The 15,315-nt window shown below is 37.2% G+C and overlaps 1 protein-coding gene across 8 annotated transcripts in view; it reads right to left on the reverse strand.

The window, feature by feature from the left end:
- LYST (lysosomal trafficking regulator) overlaps positions 1–15,315 on the reverse strand; it is a 226,267-nt gene that overhangs the window by 41,272 nt on the left and 169,680 nt on the right. For all 8 annotated transcript variants that reach the window (XM_037986053.2, XM_007989866.3, XM_007989871.3 and 5 more), the window contains 5 exons: positions 11,979–12,223; positions 8,843–8,909; positions 7,334–7,490; positions 4,178–4,318; positions 1,211–1,428 (listed from right to left, as the gene is read on the reverse strand). In XM_037986053.2, the coding sequence (XP_037841981.2) occupies positions 1,211–1,428; positions 4,178–4,318; positions 7,334–7,490; positions 8,843–8,909; positions 11,979–12,223 (828 nt within the window). The remainder of the gene's footprint in view (positions 1–1,210; positions 1,429–4,177; positions 4,319–7,333; positions 7,491–8,842; positions 8,910–11,978; positions 12,224–15,315) is intronic.

A 15,315-nucleotide genomic window follows, 5' to 3' on the forward strand; every position in this document is an offset into this window, starting at 1 on the left:
GGGGGGGGGGGTTTGGAATATTAGCATTATTTACTTAGCAGTTCAGTATTCTTAATCCAAAAATCTGAAATCTGATATGGTCCAATGAGCATTTCCTTTGATTATCATGTTGGCACTCAAAAAGTTTCTGATTTTGAAGCACTTTGAATTCTGGATTTTTGGATTAAGAACACTCTACCTATACTAAGAAGCCATTAAAAATAATGTAGAATGATACCTAATGACTTGAATAAATTTAAGATTATCTTATTTAGGGAGAAGAAAAGGTTACCAAATAGCACTAATATTATTATTATATAAATGGAATGATACATATCTATAGAAAGAAGTCTAAAGTTGCTTTTACTATTTATCTCTGGATGGTGATATTAAAGTGGACTTTAAAATTTCTCCCTGTTGCTAGTCTGTATTTTATACATTTTTCTAACAAAGTACAAGTACTTTTTCTGTACTTGTGCCATTTTAAAGTAGACCATGTATGTAGGATAGTGTGCAGAAAAGAGTTAACATAGCAAGATTGACTGCTATCTCTGGAAAGGCCTGCTTGCAAAGTTGGCCCTTGGCTGTTGTCTGGGAACTCGAATTTCAGGAGAGGTCCTACCATTCCCTAATTGGTAAGAGTGACTTACTGTGCCTAAACTGTACAAACAACACGGTTTATACAGAACAACTGCTTTCCTTCTGAGAGGCTGGAATTTCAGTATGTGCGAGGCAGAGGATGCCTACATTGCCAACCTCAATAAAAATCTCGTACACTGAGTCTCTAATGAGATTCCCTGGCAGACAACATATCACATGTGTCATCATGACTCGTTGCTGGAGGAGGTTGAGTATGCTCTTTGTGCTTTACCAGGGGTAGATTCTTGGATGTTTGTGCCTGGTTTCTCCCAGACTTTGCCCCACGCTGATTCTACTTTGTATCATTTACTGTAATAAACCTGAACTAGAAGGATGACTATATGCTGAATCCTCAAATCCACCTAGTGAATCATCAAACCTGGGGATGGTTTTGGGGAACCTCTGAAAAAGATAGTATCTTGTTTTTAATGAGAGGAAATATAAAACCTGAAAAATCTTAGGTGATGGTTTAATGCTACTACCAATTCTCTTTGGTAACTTGGGTGTTTTGAAGGAACAGTCAAACAACTAACCTTAAAATATTCAGGTTCTATCTTATATAAATACAGATTATTTTAAAAGAGTCACTTACAGCAGGATGAAAAACATTGATTGCTTGAACAGAAGCCTTCCCCTTTTGCTTATAACCAAACACCAAGTCAATCCACTGACAGATGTTCTGGGACACGTAGTCAGACTCTAGAGCCTGCCGATGGATGAGGATAAAAAGACGAGGATCATTACGTGCCCAAGGCGGAAGGTTGACGTGATTAACCCGTTCACCATTCTGACGCACACCAAAATCAAAACCTAAAAGAGAAGATTAATATTAATATTCAACTTCCCCAAAGCAGGTTTCATTCAGTCACAGTGCAGTTCTTAAGAGTTCACAAAAATGGCTGTTTGTGTGCTACAACCGAAAAAGGGAATAGGAAGGAGGATTTACATTTTAAATAAGAAACACCACTGCTCATCTACTTACTTACCTACTAATAGGGTTATGTGAGCTAATGCTATCATAATTAAATTTGAGATCTTTCAACTTTATCTTTCTACCACTTTATAACATATTGAAGAAAAGCAGAAAACCATTGCCTACTAATTCCAATATTCTCACTATTCACTTCTTCAAGGGCATTAAAGTACTTAAATATCTATTCAATTGTAAACCTGATTAGAATCAAATTAAGGCTTTGTAGAAGCATTTCTGAACTATTAACATTTTAATAAATTTAAGATTATATTTAGTAAATATTTACTAAATATATTAGTATTCTATAGTTTAAAAACTCAACCAATATAAAGTATATACATTCTTAGAATGAATTGCCACAGTCTATTAATTTTATAAGTCTATAGGTCTGTTCTGACTTCCTTTCTACTAAGCATTCCTGTAGATAACAAAACTATCCCAACACAGGAAATAAGAGGGTTCTTCTGTGATGTAAATGAGCTAATATCTAATTGTCTCATCAGTCTGCTAGTATAAACAAAAATCTCAGAAGTGCTTATTTAAAAAAATTATCCTAAAGGAAATATTACCTTTAAACAGAAATGGCTTTTTGTGCTACATTTTCCAGTTTGCTGAACACCACAACATAATACCAATTTAAAAGGACCTTTTAAAAGCTGATTAAGCTCCATATAAAATTAAGTTTTGATCTTGGAAAAACAGAAGGCTCTTCACCAAAATACTTGGGAAGTATTTTGAAATGATATGATATGGAATATAAATCAAGGGCGTATATAAGTTCACATGGGATGGGGATGGGAGCATCTCAGAAAGCTCAGCAGTCATCGTACGGAGGAGCTGCACGGTTGATTTAGGATGGACTGGCTGAGCACCTGCAGAACTCCATGTGTGTGGCTTCAGGAGAGGCAGCAGCAGGAACTTATTTAACAGTGAATGAGGCACCTGGGAACGGGCTGGGGATGGGGTGCATAACAGGGTATTTGTATAAACTCAAGCTTTCCCAACTTTCAGGTGTTCCGAGGGAACATCACAGAGGCAGACACTCCTGACCCAAAGCAGACAACTGACGTATGAGAGTCCCAGAGGAACACTGATAGGAAATGATGTGATACACGCTGTAGAAAATTGTATTTTCCAAAAATGGCTATAACAGCATTTCCTGTCTTGCATGCCCTTCCAGAATCTTGCTATTCTCCATCACAAGGCAAAGTCTATCTTCCTTTCTTTTGAATCTGGGAAGGCACTTGTGAGTGCCTCAACGAATAGGAAGAATACAGTGGAAGTGACGCTGCGTGGCTGCTAAGAACAGGCTGGAAAAGGCCATGCAGCCTCTGTTCGTCTCCCTCTTGGAACACTTGTCTTTGGAACCCTCAGTTGCCAAGTAGGACATTCAGGGCTGCCGTGCTGTGGGGAAGCCCAAAACTAGCCCACACAGAGAGACCACATGAAAAAGCACTAACACTGCATGAAGAGAGGGTGATGTGCTCCAGCTACCTAAGGCTTCATCCTCTGCCTGTTCCACCTCCAGAAACCTGAAGGCAACAGCATGAGAGACCTGAGCTAAAACCACCTGGCTGAGCTGTTTCTGAATTTCTGACCTATTTTTTTATTTCTGACCAATAAAAAATAATTTTATTATCCATGATTGATAATAAATTTATTATTGTTTCAAGCCACTAAGTGTTGAGATTATTTGTTATACAGCCATAGATAGCTAGAACATACATATAAGAGACTATGGACAGAAAAAACAAGGAGTAGATTTAAACAGGACTCCTAAATGAAAAGCTTCAAGGCAGGCACCCCAAATTGCAGGTGCTGATGTTTGACTGAGGCATTTCTCACTTGAGCAACACTGTGAAACAAGCTCCAGGGTGGCATGAATCTACTGATGATTCAATAATCAATCAAACAACCTCAGAGACACAGATACTATACAACAAAATTCTAACATAATTTGCCCAACACCAACTTCTTAAAGCTCAGTTTCATATGCTCTTAAGGATCACATAAAATTACAGAATTAAGTAATGTAAGAAATGACCGAAAGACATCCCTTAAAGGGTTAGCTGCTCTTCTATTTAAGAATAGCTAAGGTTGGCAGCCAAGACTGTTGGTTGGCATCATAGAAAATTTAATTTTATACTCCAGTATTCCTTTTGGTTATTAGATAATTCTGGGCAGAGTATTTTATTTTTATTTTGGTCATTCCTCATAAAATAATTGAGATTTCAGTTAATTTACATTTTGCTTTCAATAAAGTCATACCTCTTAATTTTAAAGTAATTAGCACATTATAACTTTTGTATTCAGAAAAAAGAATAAAGTAATTTCTATAATAAAATAAAAATACATATTTACAAATAATTTTAATAGTTAAAAGTTACAGTTTTCCAAACATATTTAATCCTATAAAATACTTAAAATTCTCAAGCTTATTTGAAAATAGAATTATATACTTAATAAAAAACATTTTCTCTTATTTGGGGACTCAAATTTTTAGGACTTAAAAAAGCTATTTTTGGAAAATTACAAAATAACCACAAGCCTTCAGAAATATAAATAAGAAATAATTTATTGCTATACCTTCACGGTTAACTAGGAACTCTGGAAGATAGAAGAACTCTGGAATAAGTTCTTTCACGTCAGTCATAGATTCAAAAGATGAGAGTCGCCAAGTTGTATTCGTAGAATGAAAAGTTCTGTCTGGAATGTCAAAACTTTGATCTATGAAAAAATACAAATAATACAATTAAGACACAAAGACCTAATTCTATTTGAGGCCTATCATAATTAATTTACTTTTGCTATTTCAAAAAGATTAAAATAATGCTCAGTTTGTTTGCCCATAGTTTAAAAGAAGTTATTCATGTTCTTGAAAATAAATATTTCTATAAACTTGAGATATTATATTTTTCATCTGTTCTATGCTTTTGTAATACATATAATTAGATTAGTTTATATCATTTATTTGTTGAACTATCATCTATCTATCAAAGTAGAATGAAAGTTCCACAAAAACAGGGCCCTGGGATATCATCCACACCTTGCACATAATGGGTACTCAATAATGGTTGGCTTATTGAATGAATGAATAATGAAGAAGGAAAATTGAAGTTCAAGTAGGTAAACAGTTTTTTCCCCATCAGGGAGCAAAATGATTCCTTCACTTTGAATTGTTAAGACTACTTTTTCTCCTTTCTTTGTTTTCTTTTTTTTTTTTCCCAGTAGGGGGCGGGGGTTGGCATATGTTACGGTGCATTGTTTTTTGGGTGTTCTAACTCTGAGCTAAAGAATTGAGTAAACTTTCCTATGAATGAAAATAAAACTAAGCATAGTCACTCTTTTGTTCATTTTTTTCCCCAGGGTAGACTATTAATAATCAAGAATTAAGTTTGGACTCTCTTTTCTGCCAACAATGATCAGACTTTCTAGCCATAGAGAAAGGCCTAGAATATTAAATGATATCCAAAAGCTGGCCCCTGAAAACAGTAGCAGTTTACATGTTTCTTAGGAACCATATTGCATCATCTAAAACGCCTGTGAACGTGCTGAAATTTGAACACATCTTTTCATTTGGAGACTGCCACAAACACATCGCAGCATCGGGTTTCTTAGTTGCTCTGCTGAGCAACATCTTCTGTCACTTGTATTACTTTCTCATCTATTCTGTTGAGTCAGTTGGCATTGGCTGGCCACTAAATAAAATCTGGGAAGAAATAAGGTTTAGGAACATTTACTTTTTCTCAGAAAGTAAGGAAGGCCATTTAAAGAAATACCTACTAACTCTGTAGAAAAAGTTATCAATCAAAATGGAATTCAGAAAAATTAAGGTAATTCTCAAAAACAAACAAAAAAACTAAACAGAAAAATTAAGGTAATTTTGTAATGCTATGGTGAGGTCAAAGTAACTAGAGTTAAGACTAAAAAAATATGGAACAAGAGAAGCACATCGGGTAGGTTCTGTTCAGATTTTAAGATTCTCTGTATTTTCCTACATTTTATTAAACAGTACTACTACAAATTCCTATTATCTAGAATATGCATATATTAAACCTGTCGTTCTCAACCAGTAGCACTTTTGCCCTCCAGGGTTTATTTGGCAATGTCTGGCAACATTTCTGATTCTCACAACTGGGGGGATGGGGTGTGGGCAGTGGTGGTACCACTGGCACTAGTAGGGAGATACCAGGGGTACTGCTAAATGTCCTACAATGCACAGAGCAGCTCCCATGACAAACAAATTATGCAGCTCGAAATGACTACAGTGCCAAGGTGGAGAATCCCTGTACTAAACCAAAGCAAAGAAATAAATTCAAAAGCCGAGAGATATCACTTGAAACTAATAAGATGAAAGTGAATGGAGACTGAGGTAGTCCTAGGTTTTAAACAAAATATATTCATAAATACATAATGAAGAAAACATATTATATATGAATACATTCATAATAGTAACATGAATAAAAATATTGATAAATTTTAGTTGATTGGTAGTTTTATATTAATGGATTCTTGGGCTACATTAAATGAAATGTAGTCTTGGATGGAGAGAGGTAACAGTTCTGTTAAACACTGTAGGGGCGCAAGCACATCTGAATTATTCTTTTTTATTTTGACTGCCTTTTTCTTTTCGTCAAGAGCATTCACAAATCAGAACATGTCCAGAAAGATCTTCAGAATAGTGACAGGCTTGGAAACCACAGCAAACAAGGATGGCTTAAACACTGGTTTTAAAAACACGTTATTTAGTACAAAACTGTCCTATTTATTTTTTGGTATTCCTTGCAGCAGCTGGGATAGGACCATGCATCCATGAGGCCCTCAATCTGCTGTCAAATTAACCAAGGATAATTAGCCAGGGGAAAAACAAGGCAGAGAGAGAAAGGGGACAGGCCAACAATTTTCAAATATTTGAACAGCTGTCATATAGAACATTTGTTCTGTTTACTTACAGAGAGACAAACACAGGAAAGCCCCTTCTGTAGACCAATAAGAGTGAATACAAATTCATTCCTCCAATAGGTTGTACATGAGTAAAAGGCATGAAGTAGTTCAAGAATGGTTGAGTGAAAGAATAGATAATGATTCCTCAAAGTATTCTGGATTCCACGAGAAAGAGCTATAGAACTAATTCTATTAGTTCTCATGAGAAACTACAGGTGAGTGTGTCCCAACTTGCATAAAAATATAAATTCACTCTTATCTAAGTCATGTTCAGGCCTCCAGTCTGTCACTTAAAATGCTGAGGTAGAAGATTATTAACTAGAAAGCTACCACAGTGAAGTTGCCAGTGTGCCTCTTTTATTAACTAGTTAGAATAAACCTCAATAATGTACTTGCCTTTGTAATAAACTACAATAATGTACATAGGCTCCAAAGGTAACTTACTGGATTTGAAATAAGTATTAGGTAGAATGTCTTTAAAAAGTGAACTGCATAAACTTTAAAAGGGTGAATTTCATGGTTTGTGAATTATATCTTAATTTTTAAAAAGTGAATTGCATTTTTATAAACTTAGACATTTAATTTGAAGCTAAAATTTGAGGCATTAGCAAGATGATTTGGCTTACTACAGATTTTTTGAGGAGAATTTTGGGGAAGGAATAAATAGAATTCTTTTTCCTGTAGTTTGATTAGACTCAATAGTTCTTAGAAAGTCAGTCCTAAGTTTTTTGTTTGTTTGTTTGTTTTCTTCCTGATGACTCAACATGATTTTTACGCAGTTATTAAAAAAATTCTTACCTTGATAGGCTAAAAACATTTTAGTGAAAGGAGGCATCCTGACCAGGAAGTGAAGCACAGTCCCGCTGTTGGAATAGTGGGAGCCATAGTGATAGGGCTGCACGGGAGGCATGGGGTCATCTTCCCTGGCTCCTTTGCGGTACTCTTCCTCCAAGTACTGAAAGAAACAGTGAATACAGAGAATTCGTGATTGTGGGCTCCAGGCAACACTAGAAAAGTGCTGGATGGTTTTTACTCTCTCCTCTACTACCCCTTTGAGGCCATTCTCCACGGCTGGCCCTCCCACTCTTGCCCCAGAGACTTCAGCCTCCTTGAGTGTCTGGGAGTCTTCTCCTTGGTGCCTCACTAAGACCTAAACACTTGGAAGCATTTCCCATCTCCACATTCACTCTTTCATCTCCTCATAGGAAACCTACCCAACTTTGAGCACTCCACCTCCTAACTAATGGCTCATAATGTCTAAGCTGATCAAGCACCCAACAAATGAGAGGTGCTTCTGTCACTAGAGATGTCTTCATTTCAAAAGAGTTTCAAGATGTAATGCTATGTTGTTTAGAGAACTGCTTCTCTAGAAATAGAAATGCAATAGAAATGTAAAAACTATGTCACATTATTGGTAATAATATAACATTTTAAGTCTGTTTTACAGTGCAGTTACCAGAGATTAAAAAAAAAAAAGGAATATGGTGATTTCTCACTACTCCTGTCTTCCCATCATAAAGTAGGAAGTTCAACCAAACATTTAATATCTGTCACTATTCTTGTCTCCCATAGCTTCTGTCTGATTCTGATAACAAAGTCAGGTACAGTGAATTAAGAGTTACTTCTTGATTCCCACAGCAATGACGCATTTTCAACTGCTCAAGAATCAAGTAGTGACAGTCATAAGATGCTTAGAGGGACGTTTCAGGAACTGTGGCATAAAATAATGTGATGAATATGAGAAAAGTGTTTCAGTTGCTCCTGTCTTGATACTCCTGTGTAGAATATAATGTGTAGCTATTGCATTTATTTGAATTTCCAATAGAATTTCATTAATGTTAACTTCACAGAAAAAGGTAATTCATTTTCTTTTTAAAATGTTAAAATCTGATAAATTTTTGTTTAATAAACCAACAAATAATTTCCTGAATATGACTAATGGTTATGGTACATTATAAAAATATTAACACTATTATATAAATAACACTAGGGGATATGGACAGCAGGTCCCTGGAAATCTTTGTGATTTTTATAAGGAATGTGACTACTGTATACTTGAATAAACAATGAGTTATTGGTTTTCAATTTGTGCCAAAATAAATGTATCCTTTTTCTGGGCGAAGTGTTCTCAGAAAATCAGGATAGAAGATGATATTTCATTTCACATAATGATTTCTAGCTGCCCGTCAATCCTAGTACAAGAAAGTAAAAAATCAGTAGTATAAATTTAAAATTAGGTAAAACACAAGTCTGTAAAACAAAACACAATTTTTCATTTAATAAAGAATGAGTAAAAACAAAAGCTACCTTGTATGTGTCCACATAACGATCTTCTTTTTCTTTATACTGAACAGCTATAGGTTTAGAGAGATTTCTACGAGAAAAGGATAATTTTAAAAATTAAATATTTTGATACTGTCAAGATTAAGCTCCCTAGATGCCTGCATCTTGTAAGTTGTTAAGTGGTCAACAAAATGCTCCGCCTTTATTTCTCTGCTTAAATATGTTGTTTTGCAACTAACAGTCACCATTCAAAATTATGATTTCAGAAATTAAGGTAGAATTTTCCCCACAGAGCCAGGTCAGTATTAGGAATTCCTGACTTACAAGTAGCCTAAATAAGAAGGGCTACGGCCGGGCGCGGTGGCTCAAGCCTGTAATCCCAGCACTTTGGGAGGCCGAGACGGGTGGATCACGAGGTCAGGAGATCGAGACCATCCTGGCTAACACGGTGAAACCCCGTCTCTACTAAAAAATACAAAAAACTAGCCGGGCGTGGTGGCGGGCGCCTGTAGTCCCAGCTACTCGGGAGGCTGAGGCAGGAGAATGGCGTAAACCCGGGAGGCGGAGCTTGCTGTGAGCTGAGATCCGGCCACTGCACTCCAGCCTGGGCAACAGAGCGAGACTCCGTCTCAAAAAAAAAAAAAAAAAAGAAGGGCTACTACTATCCTTCTTTCCCTTCTGCAACTTCCTCTAGAATCGTAACTGATGCTGCTCGTGGGAGCAGATTCCTAGACCAAGCCCTGAAAGTTAGTGTTCCATTTTCCAGACTCTACATCCAGTTAGGCAGTATAGAGTAAAGGACAGTTTCGACAGAACTTAGGAACAGAGGAAGATGCTGTGTAATTACTAGCCTAGTTAGTAAAAACTGAAGAAACAACACGTGTTCAAAATGACCAAGCTGAGATTTGGAGAGTGAGAACTGAAATAAATATTTTGCTACCTAGTTAGTAGATGGTGAGTGATACACTGTGCATAGTGCAGAGTATGTATGCACGCGTACAAAGGTGTCAGTGCTGGTGTTCACAGAATGTGAACCACACGACACCATTCCTTGAAGCAGGAGAATGAATCCTCATCCCTCCAGGAATGAATCCTCACTTTTACAAGCTACAGAATCATGTGGTTCTGATTCTGTGTCAGAATCAGAATCTGTGTCCCTGCGTGGCACTTGAAGGCGCAAAAGAAAAAGCTCTGATGAAGAAGGGCAGGCTTTTTTGCCTGAGGAACCATCTGGTCTGGCACAGGCATGGACCAGCTGGATTTCAACCTGCAGCACCATAACTAGACCAACAGCAAGATTTACCTAAATTTCAGTGAGTCAAACCAGGTCTGCTTAATCACATGTTGATACATCTTTTTTTTTTTTTTTAAATATAAATTACTATTTTCTAGGAATGTTGAAATTAGTGGTATTAAGTGCACTAATTTTGTCTTTGAGATTTTTCTAATCATAAAAACTTTGTTAAAAAGTAAAAACAGTTTTATAGAATAGATACAAATTAACATCTAAAAACAGAGCAAAATCACTTAAGATGGCTGCCTACTTTTTTTTTTTTTTTTTTTCCCCCGAGACAGTCTCTCACTCTGCCGCCCAGGCCGGAGTGAAGTGGTCTGATCTCACCTCACTGCAACCTCTGCCTCCCGGGTTCAAGCCATTCTCTTGCCTCAGCCTCCCAAGTAGCTAGGACTACAGGCATGCACCATCATACCTGGCTAATTTTTGTATTTTTAGTAGTAGAGTAGGACGGTCTCGATCTCTTGACCTTGTGATCCACCTGCCTCGACCTCCCAAAGTGCTGAGATGACAGGCGTGAGCTACTGCGCCCAGCCAGCCATTATTTTTTACGTGTATTTTTTCTCTTTATTTTCTCTTGACACTGACTTGTTGGAAAAACCAGGTCATTTATTCTGTTGGAGGCTTCACATTCTGTATTTTCTGATTGCTTCCCGTGACATCATTTAGTTTGTTCCCATAACCCCTGTATTTCCTAGAGACTAGAAAAGTCTTGCTTAGGTTCAGGTTCAACTCTTTATTTGTCAAGAATCCTTTATAGGTGCTGATGTGAGCTTTGTACATATTTCCCTTTTTTTTTTTTTTTAATCATTCTGCATGGTTGAGAGGAGTGAGCTTTATATTGTATCGTATCAGGAAGCCTATGATATTCCACTCTAATGATACTCAGTTTGATATGCGGGCTCAGGCTCCCACTGAATTTGTACCTAATGGTTTAATCCATTGATGATTATTGCTTGAATCACTTATTTCACTAGAGGTTGCAAAATGTTATTTCCCATTCTCTCGTTTCTTCTAAATTTATTAGAAGAAAACAGACAAGATGAGCCTTGGATGTTTTGTTGTGTCAGAAAGCAAGGAAACTAATATGGTCTTGTCAAAAAGACTCAGAAATTGGCCAGGCGTGATGGCTCACACCTGTAATCCCAGCACTTTGGGAGGCTGAGATGGGTGGATCACCTGAGATCAGGAGTTCGAGACCAGCGTGGCCAACATGGTGAAACCCTGTCTCTACTAAAAATACAAAAATTAGCTGGGCGTGGTGGCACGCGCCTGTAGTCCCAGCTATGTGGGAGGCTGAGGCAGGAGAATCGCTTGAACCCAGGAGGCGGAGGTTGCAGTGAGCCAAGATTGTGCCACTGCACTCTAGCCTGGTGACAGAGCAAGACACTGTCTCAAAAAAAAAAAAAAAAAAAAAAGGCGATTCTAGGTATATGTTCAGACATATAGCAACCAAACATGATAATGGACCTGATTCAAGAAAACCAACTATAAAAAACTATCTTTGAGAGAATCAGGGGACATTTAGAAATGGACTAGACATTAGATATCATGGAATTATTATCAATTTTCTTACATGTGATAATAGCACTGTGGTTAAGGTGTTCTATTTTTTAAAGAGATGCATACTGCAGAACAAAGAAGTGACATAACGAGATGTCTGTGATTTGCCTTAAATAAGAAAAAAAGATAATGTAAGTTTGGCAAAAATCTTCATAATTCACAACTGTTGAACTGGGGTGATAGGTATTTGGGTTCTTATATAATTCTTCTCTTCTATGCATGTTTGAAATTTTTCATAATAAAAACTTTAATAAAGAAATACAACATATGAATAGATGAACCCTAAAGGTTCTTTTAACTTACCTGTATATCAACGGATCATTGAGGTCAAGTGTCTCACTAATATAGTCAGCAAGTATAAATGGGAACACAGGATACTGCATGAGATCATTGAAGGATCGGCCAGCATGTTTGTTTAAGTGAGTCAAATATTCAAAATTAGTAATTTGTCCAGTATACCATAAATTTGTCAGAGCAGTGATGTTACCATATTCCAGAAGATTAGGGAGGTTATTTGTGAGTATATTGTGGTATACATCATCACGAACCTAAAAGGGAAGTAGAAAAAACCCCCCAGATATTATTTTTAGTCTTATAGGCACTTTTCTGCAAAGAACCCATGACATTATAGACATGTAACAAATCTCATGTCCTTCAAGAAATTATTTTTTTCTCAGTAACATTAATGGGTAGAAAACTGAGATTCAAGTCCAGGTCATCCTCTAAAGACTGGGCTCTTCACCACTATGCTTTGCTGCTGGAGAAATATGTTAATAAAAAACTTCTAAGAAAAAGTTTGTATAGAAAAGTCACTTAAGACACTAAAAAAAAAAATAAGGAAAAAAGAAGAGTCTCATTCTAAATAAATGCAATATGGTATAGTAGAAACAGCATGGTCTTCTGAATTGGACAGATCTGGTCTATTTTCCTGCTAACCTTCTGTGCTACAGTTACCATGTCTATAATATGGGAGTGACAATATTTCTCTCATAAGAATTAAATAAAGTATCCTATGTAAATAGGATATTTGATTTTCACTACTGATTGAAAACATAAACTCTTTTTTAGAGATTCACAATAGTTTTGTCAAAGAAAAAGGGTATTGGTTCTTTTAAAGCAATTAAATAATGATTGCTAATAAATGAAAAAAACAGACAAGACAACTTTGCTAAAAACAGATATGAAATACCCATTCTAAGCAGGCATATGCTTCAGACATAGGAAGAAGAGCCACAGATATGAATAATGAGAGTGTGAACTTAATGAGGAAACGTACTGGTAGTTATGGAACAGGCAAAACCACAGAGAATAGAACATCCTAAACCTGTAGCCTAAATCTGAAGGTTGCCAATTGTTGATGCTAAGGTCCACAGAAGGGAATTTATGACAGACTATAAGCCAAGCCCTGGAAGGAAAAGGAGGCATTCATTTATTCAACAAATATGAATTGAATACCTACATACCAGTAGTGTTCAAAATTCTGAAGAACGGGAACTTAACAAAGCAAAGACTTGGCATTCTACTGGGGAGAGGTAGAAAATGCTGGATGCTAATACATTCTATGGAGAAAAACAGACCAAAGTAAAGGAGGTAAGGGATGCTTGGTGGAGAGGGAGGGGTGGTTATTTTATAGAGTCAGGGAGGGCCTCTCTGATAGGAAGATATTTGATCAGGAAACTTGAAAAAGTGACAAAGCAAATCATTTGGATTTCTAAGGAGAAAAACATTCCAGGCAACAGTGAATACAAAGTCCCCGAGGCACTGGTGTGCCTGACATTCAAGGCAAGGATGGAGGAAACAGTGAGGGAGAGAATGGTAGACAATGATGTCAGAGAGGTAACAAGGTATGAGATTATCCAGGGCTTTATCAGGTTATTGGAAGGACGATGCCTTCAAGTGAATGTGACATGAAAGTGACTGAAGGATTCTGAGCAGAGAAAATATATGATCCAACATACTTTAGCTGCTGTGTTGAGAACAATCTGAAGGGTGGCTAAGGGGCTTTCTATAAAGGAGAGCAGAGAAATGGTAGTGAAGGGACTGGAGGTCAAGAAAGGGTTTGTCAAAGTCATTGTAGCTGAAAGTCACTACAGCACTGAGCAAGGTTTTTCTTTTTTGTTTTTTTTTTGTTTGTTTTGTTTTGTTTTGTTTTTTTGTGATGGAGTCTCACTCTGTTGCCCAGGCTGGAGTGTAATGGCATGATCTTAGCTCACTAAACCTCTGCCTCCCAGGTTCAAGTGATTCTCCTGCTTCAGCTTCCCAAGTAGCTGGGACTACAGGCATGTGCCACCATGCCCCGCTAATTTTTGTATTTTTAGTAGAGATGGGGGTTTCACCATGTTGCCCAGGCTGGTCTTGAACTCCTGACCTCATGATCTGACTGCCTCGGCCTCCCAAAACAAAATGCTGGAATTACAGGCATGAGCCACTGTGCCTGGCCCTGAGCAAGTTTAAACTACTTCATTTTGGTCATTTTGGGGAATCGAAATTTAACACAATTTTGGAGGTCAAAAATAATCATCATATAACCAAGGCTTTACTTTAATTAGAACTAAGAAATATGGCAATTTTTATTTGATTTCAGAAACAGTATGGATGCAGGGAAGCCAGTTAGGAGGCTATTGTAAATGATTCTGGCAAGAAATGATGGTGGCTTAAACCAGGATGGTAGCAGTGGAAGCAGTCACACTCTGGATGCATTCTGAGGACAGAGCCAACAGGACCTATTAATAGAGTGTATGCAGGGGATGAGAGAAGAACAAGAGTCTTGGATAATCTCAAGAGTTTTGGCCCGGGCACTGGAAAGATGGAGTTGTCATTTACTGAGATAGAGAAAACTGGAAGGAAATTTTGGGGGGAAGATTAGAAGTTCAGTTTTGCACAGGTTAAGCTTGAGATGCAAATTAGTGACTTCTAAATGGAGACACCAGTCGGGAGTTAAATTAGTGTGGCGTTCAGGCGAGAGGTTTGGGTACTGACATAAATTTGTAAGTTGTTAGAATACAGATGGTATTTTAAAGTCGTAAGACTGGATGAGAAGACAAGAGGTCTGAAGAATGAGCCCTGCAACACACCAAGGAGGAGTCTGCAACCAAGACTGAGAAGCAATGGCTGGGGTAAGATATAAGAACTAAGAGAAAATGGTAACCTAGAAGCCCAGGGAGGAAGGTTTTATTTAAGGAGAGAAAAATCAGCTGGGTCAAACATTGCCGGTAGGTCAAGTAAAATGGGGACAAAGAAAGATTATGACATTAGGGGTTTAGCAACATAGAGGTTACCGATGACCCTGATGAGAGTGGTGAGAAGAAAGTCTGCCTGAAACATTTCAAAAGAAAACTGGAGGCAGCAAGCATATACAACTTTCCCCAACAGGTTTTCTATAAAGGAGAGCACAGAAATGGTGGCCAACAGGATTAGAGGTCAAGAGAGTTTGTCAAAGATAGACTCCGCTACAGCACTGAGCAAGTTTAAATTACTCCTTTCAGTCATTTGGGGGAATCAGAATTTACCTCATTTTGGAGGTAAAAGACAATTCTCATATAACAAAGGCTTCACTTTAATCAGGACTAAGAAATATGGCAATTTTTATTCAATTTCAGTAAACCTTCATGTAATCAGTATGAGTATAGTTACATTGGCC

The sequence above is a fragment of the Chlorocebus sabaeus genome, chromosome 25, assembly GCF_047675955.1.
Source record: "Chlorocebus sabaeus isolate Y175 chromosome 25, mChlSab1.0.hap1, whole genome shotgun sequence".
Lineage (NCBI taxonomy): Eukaryota > Metazoa > Chordata > Mammalia > Primates > Cercopithecidae > Chlorocebus > Chlorocebus sabaeus.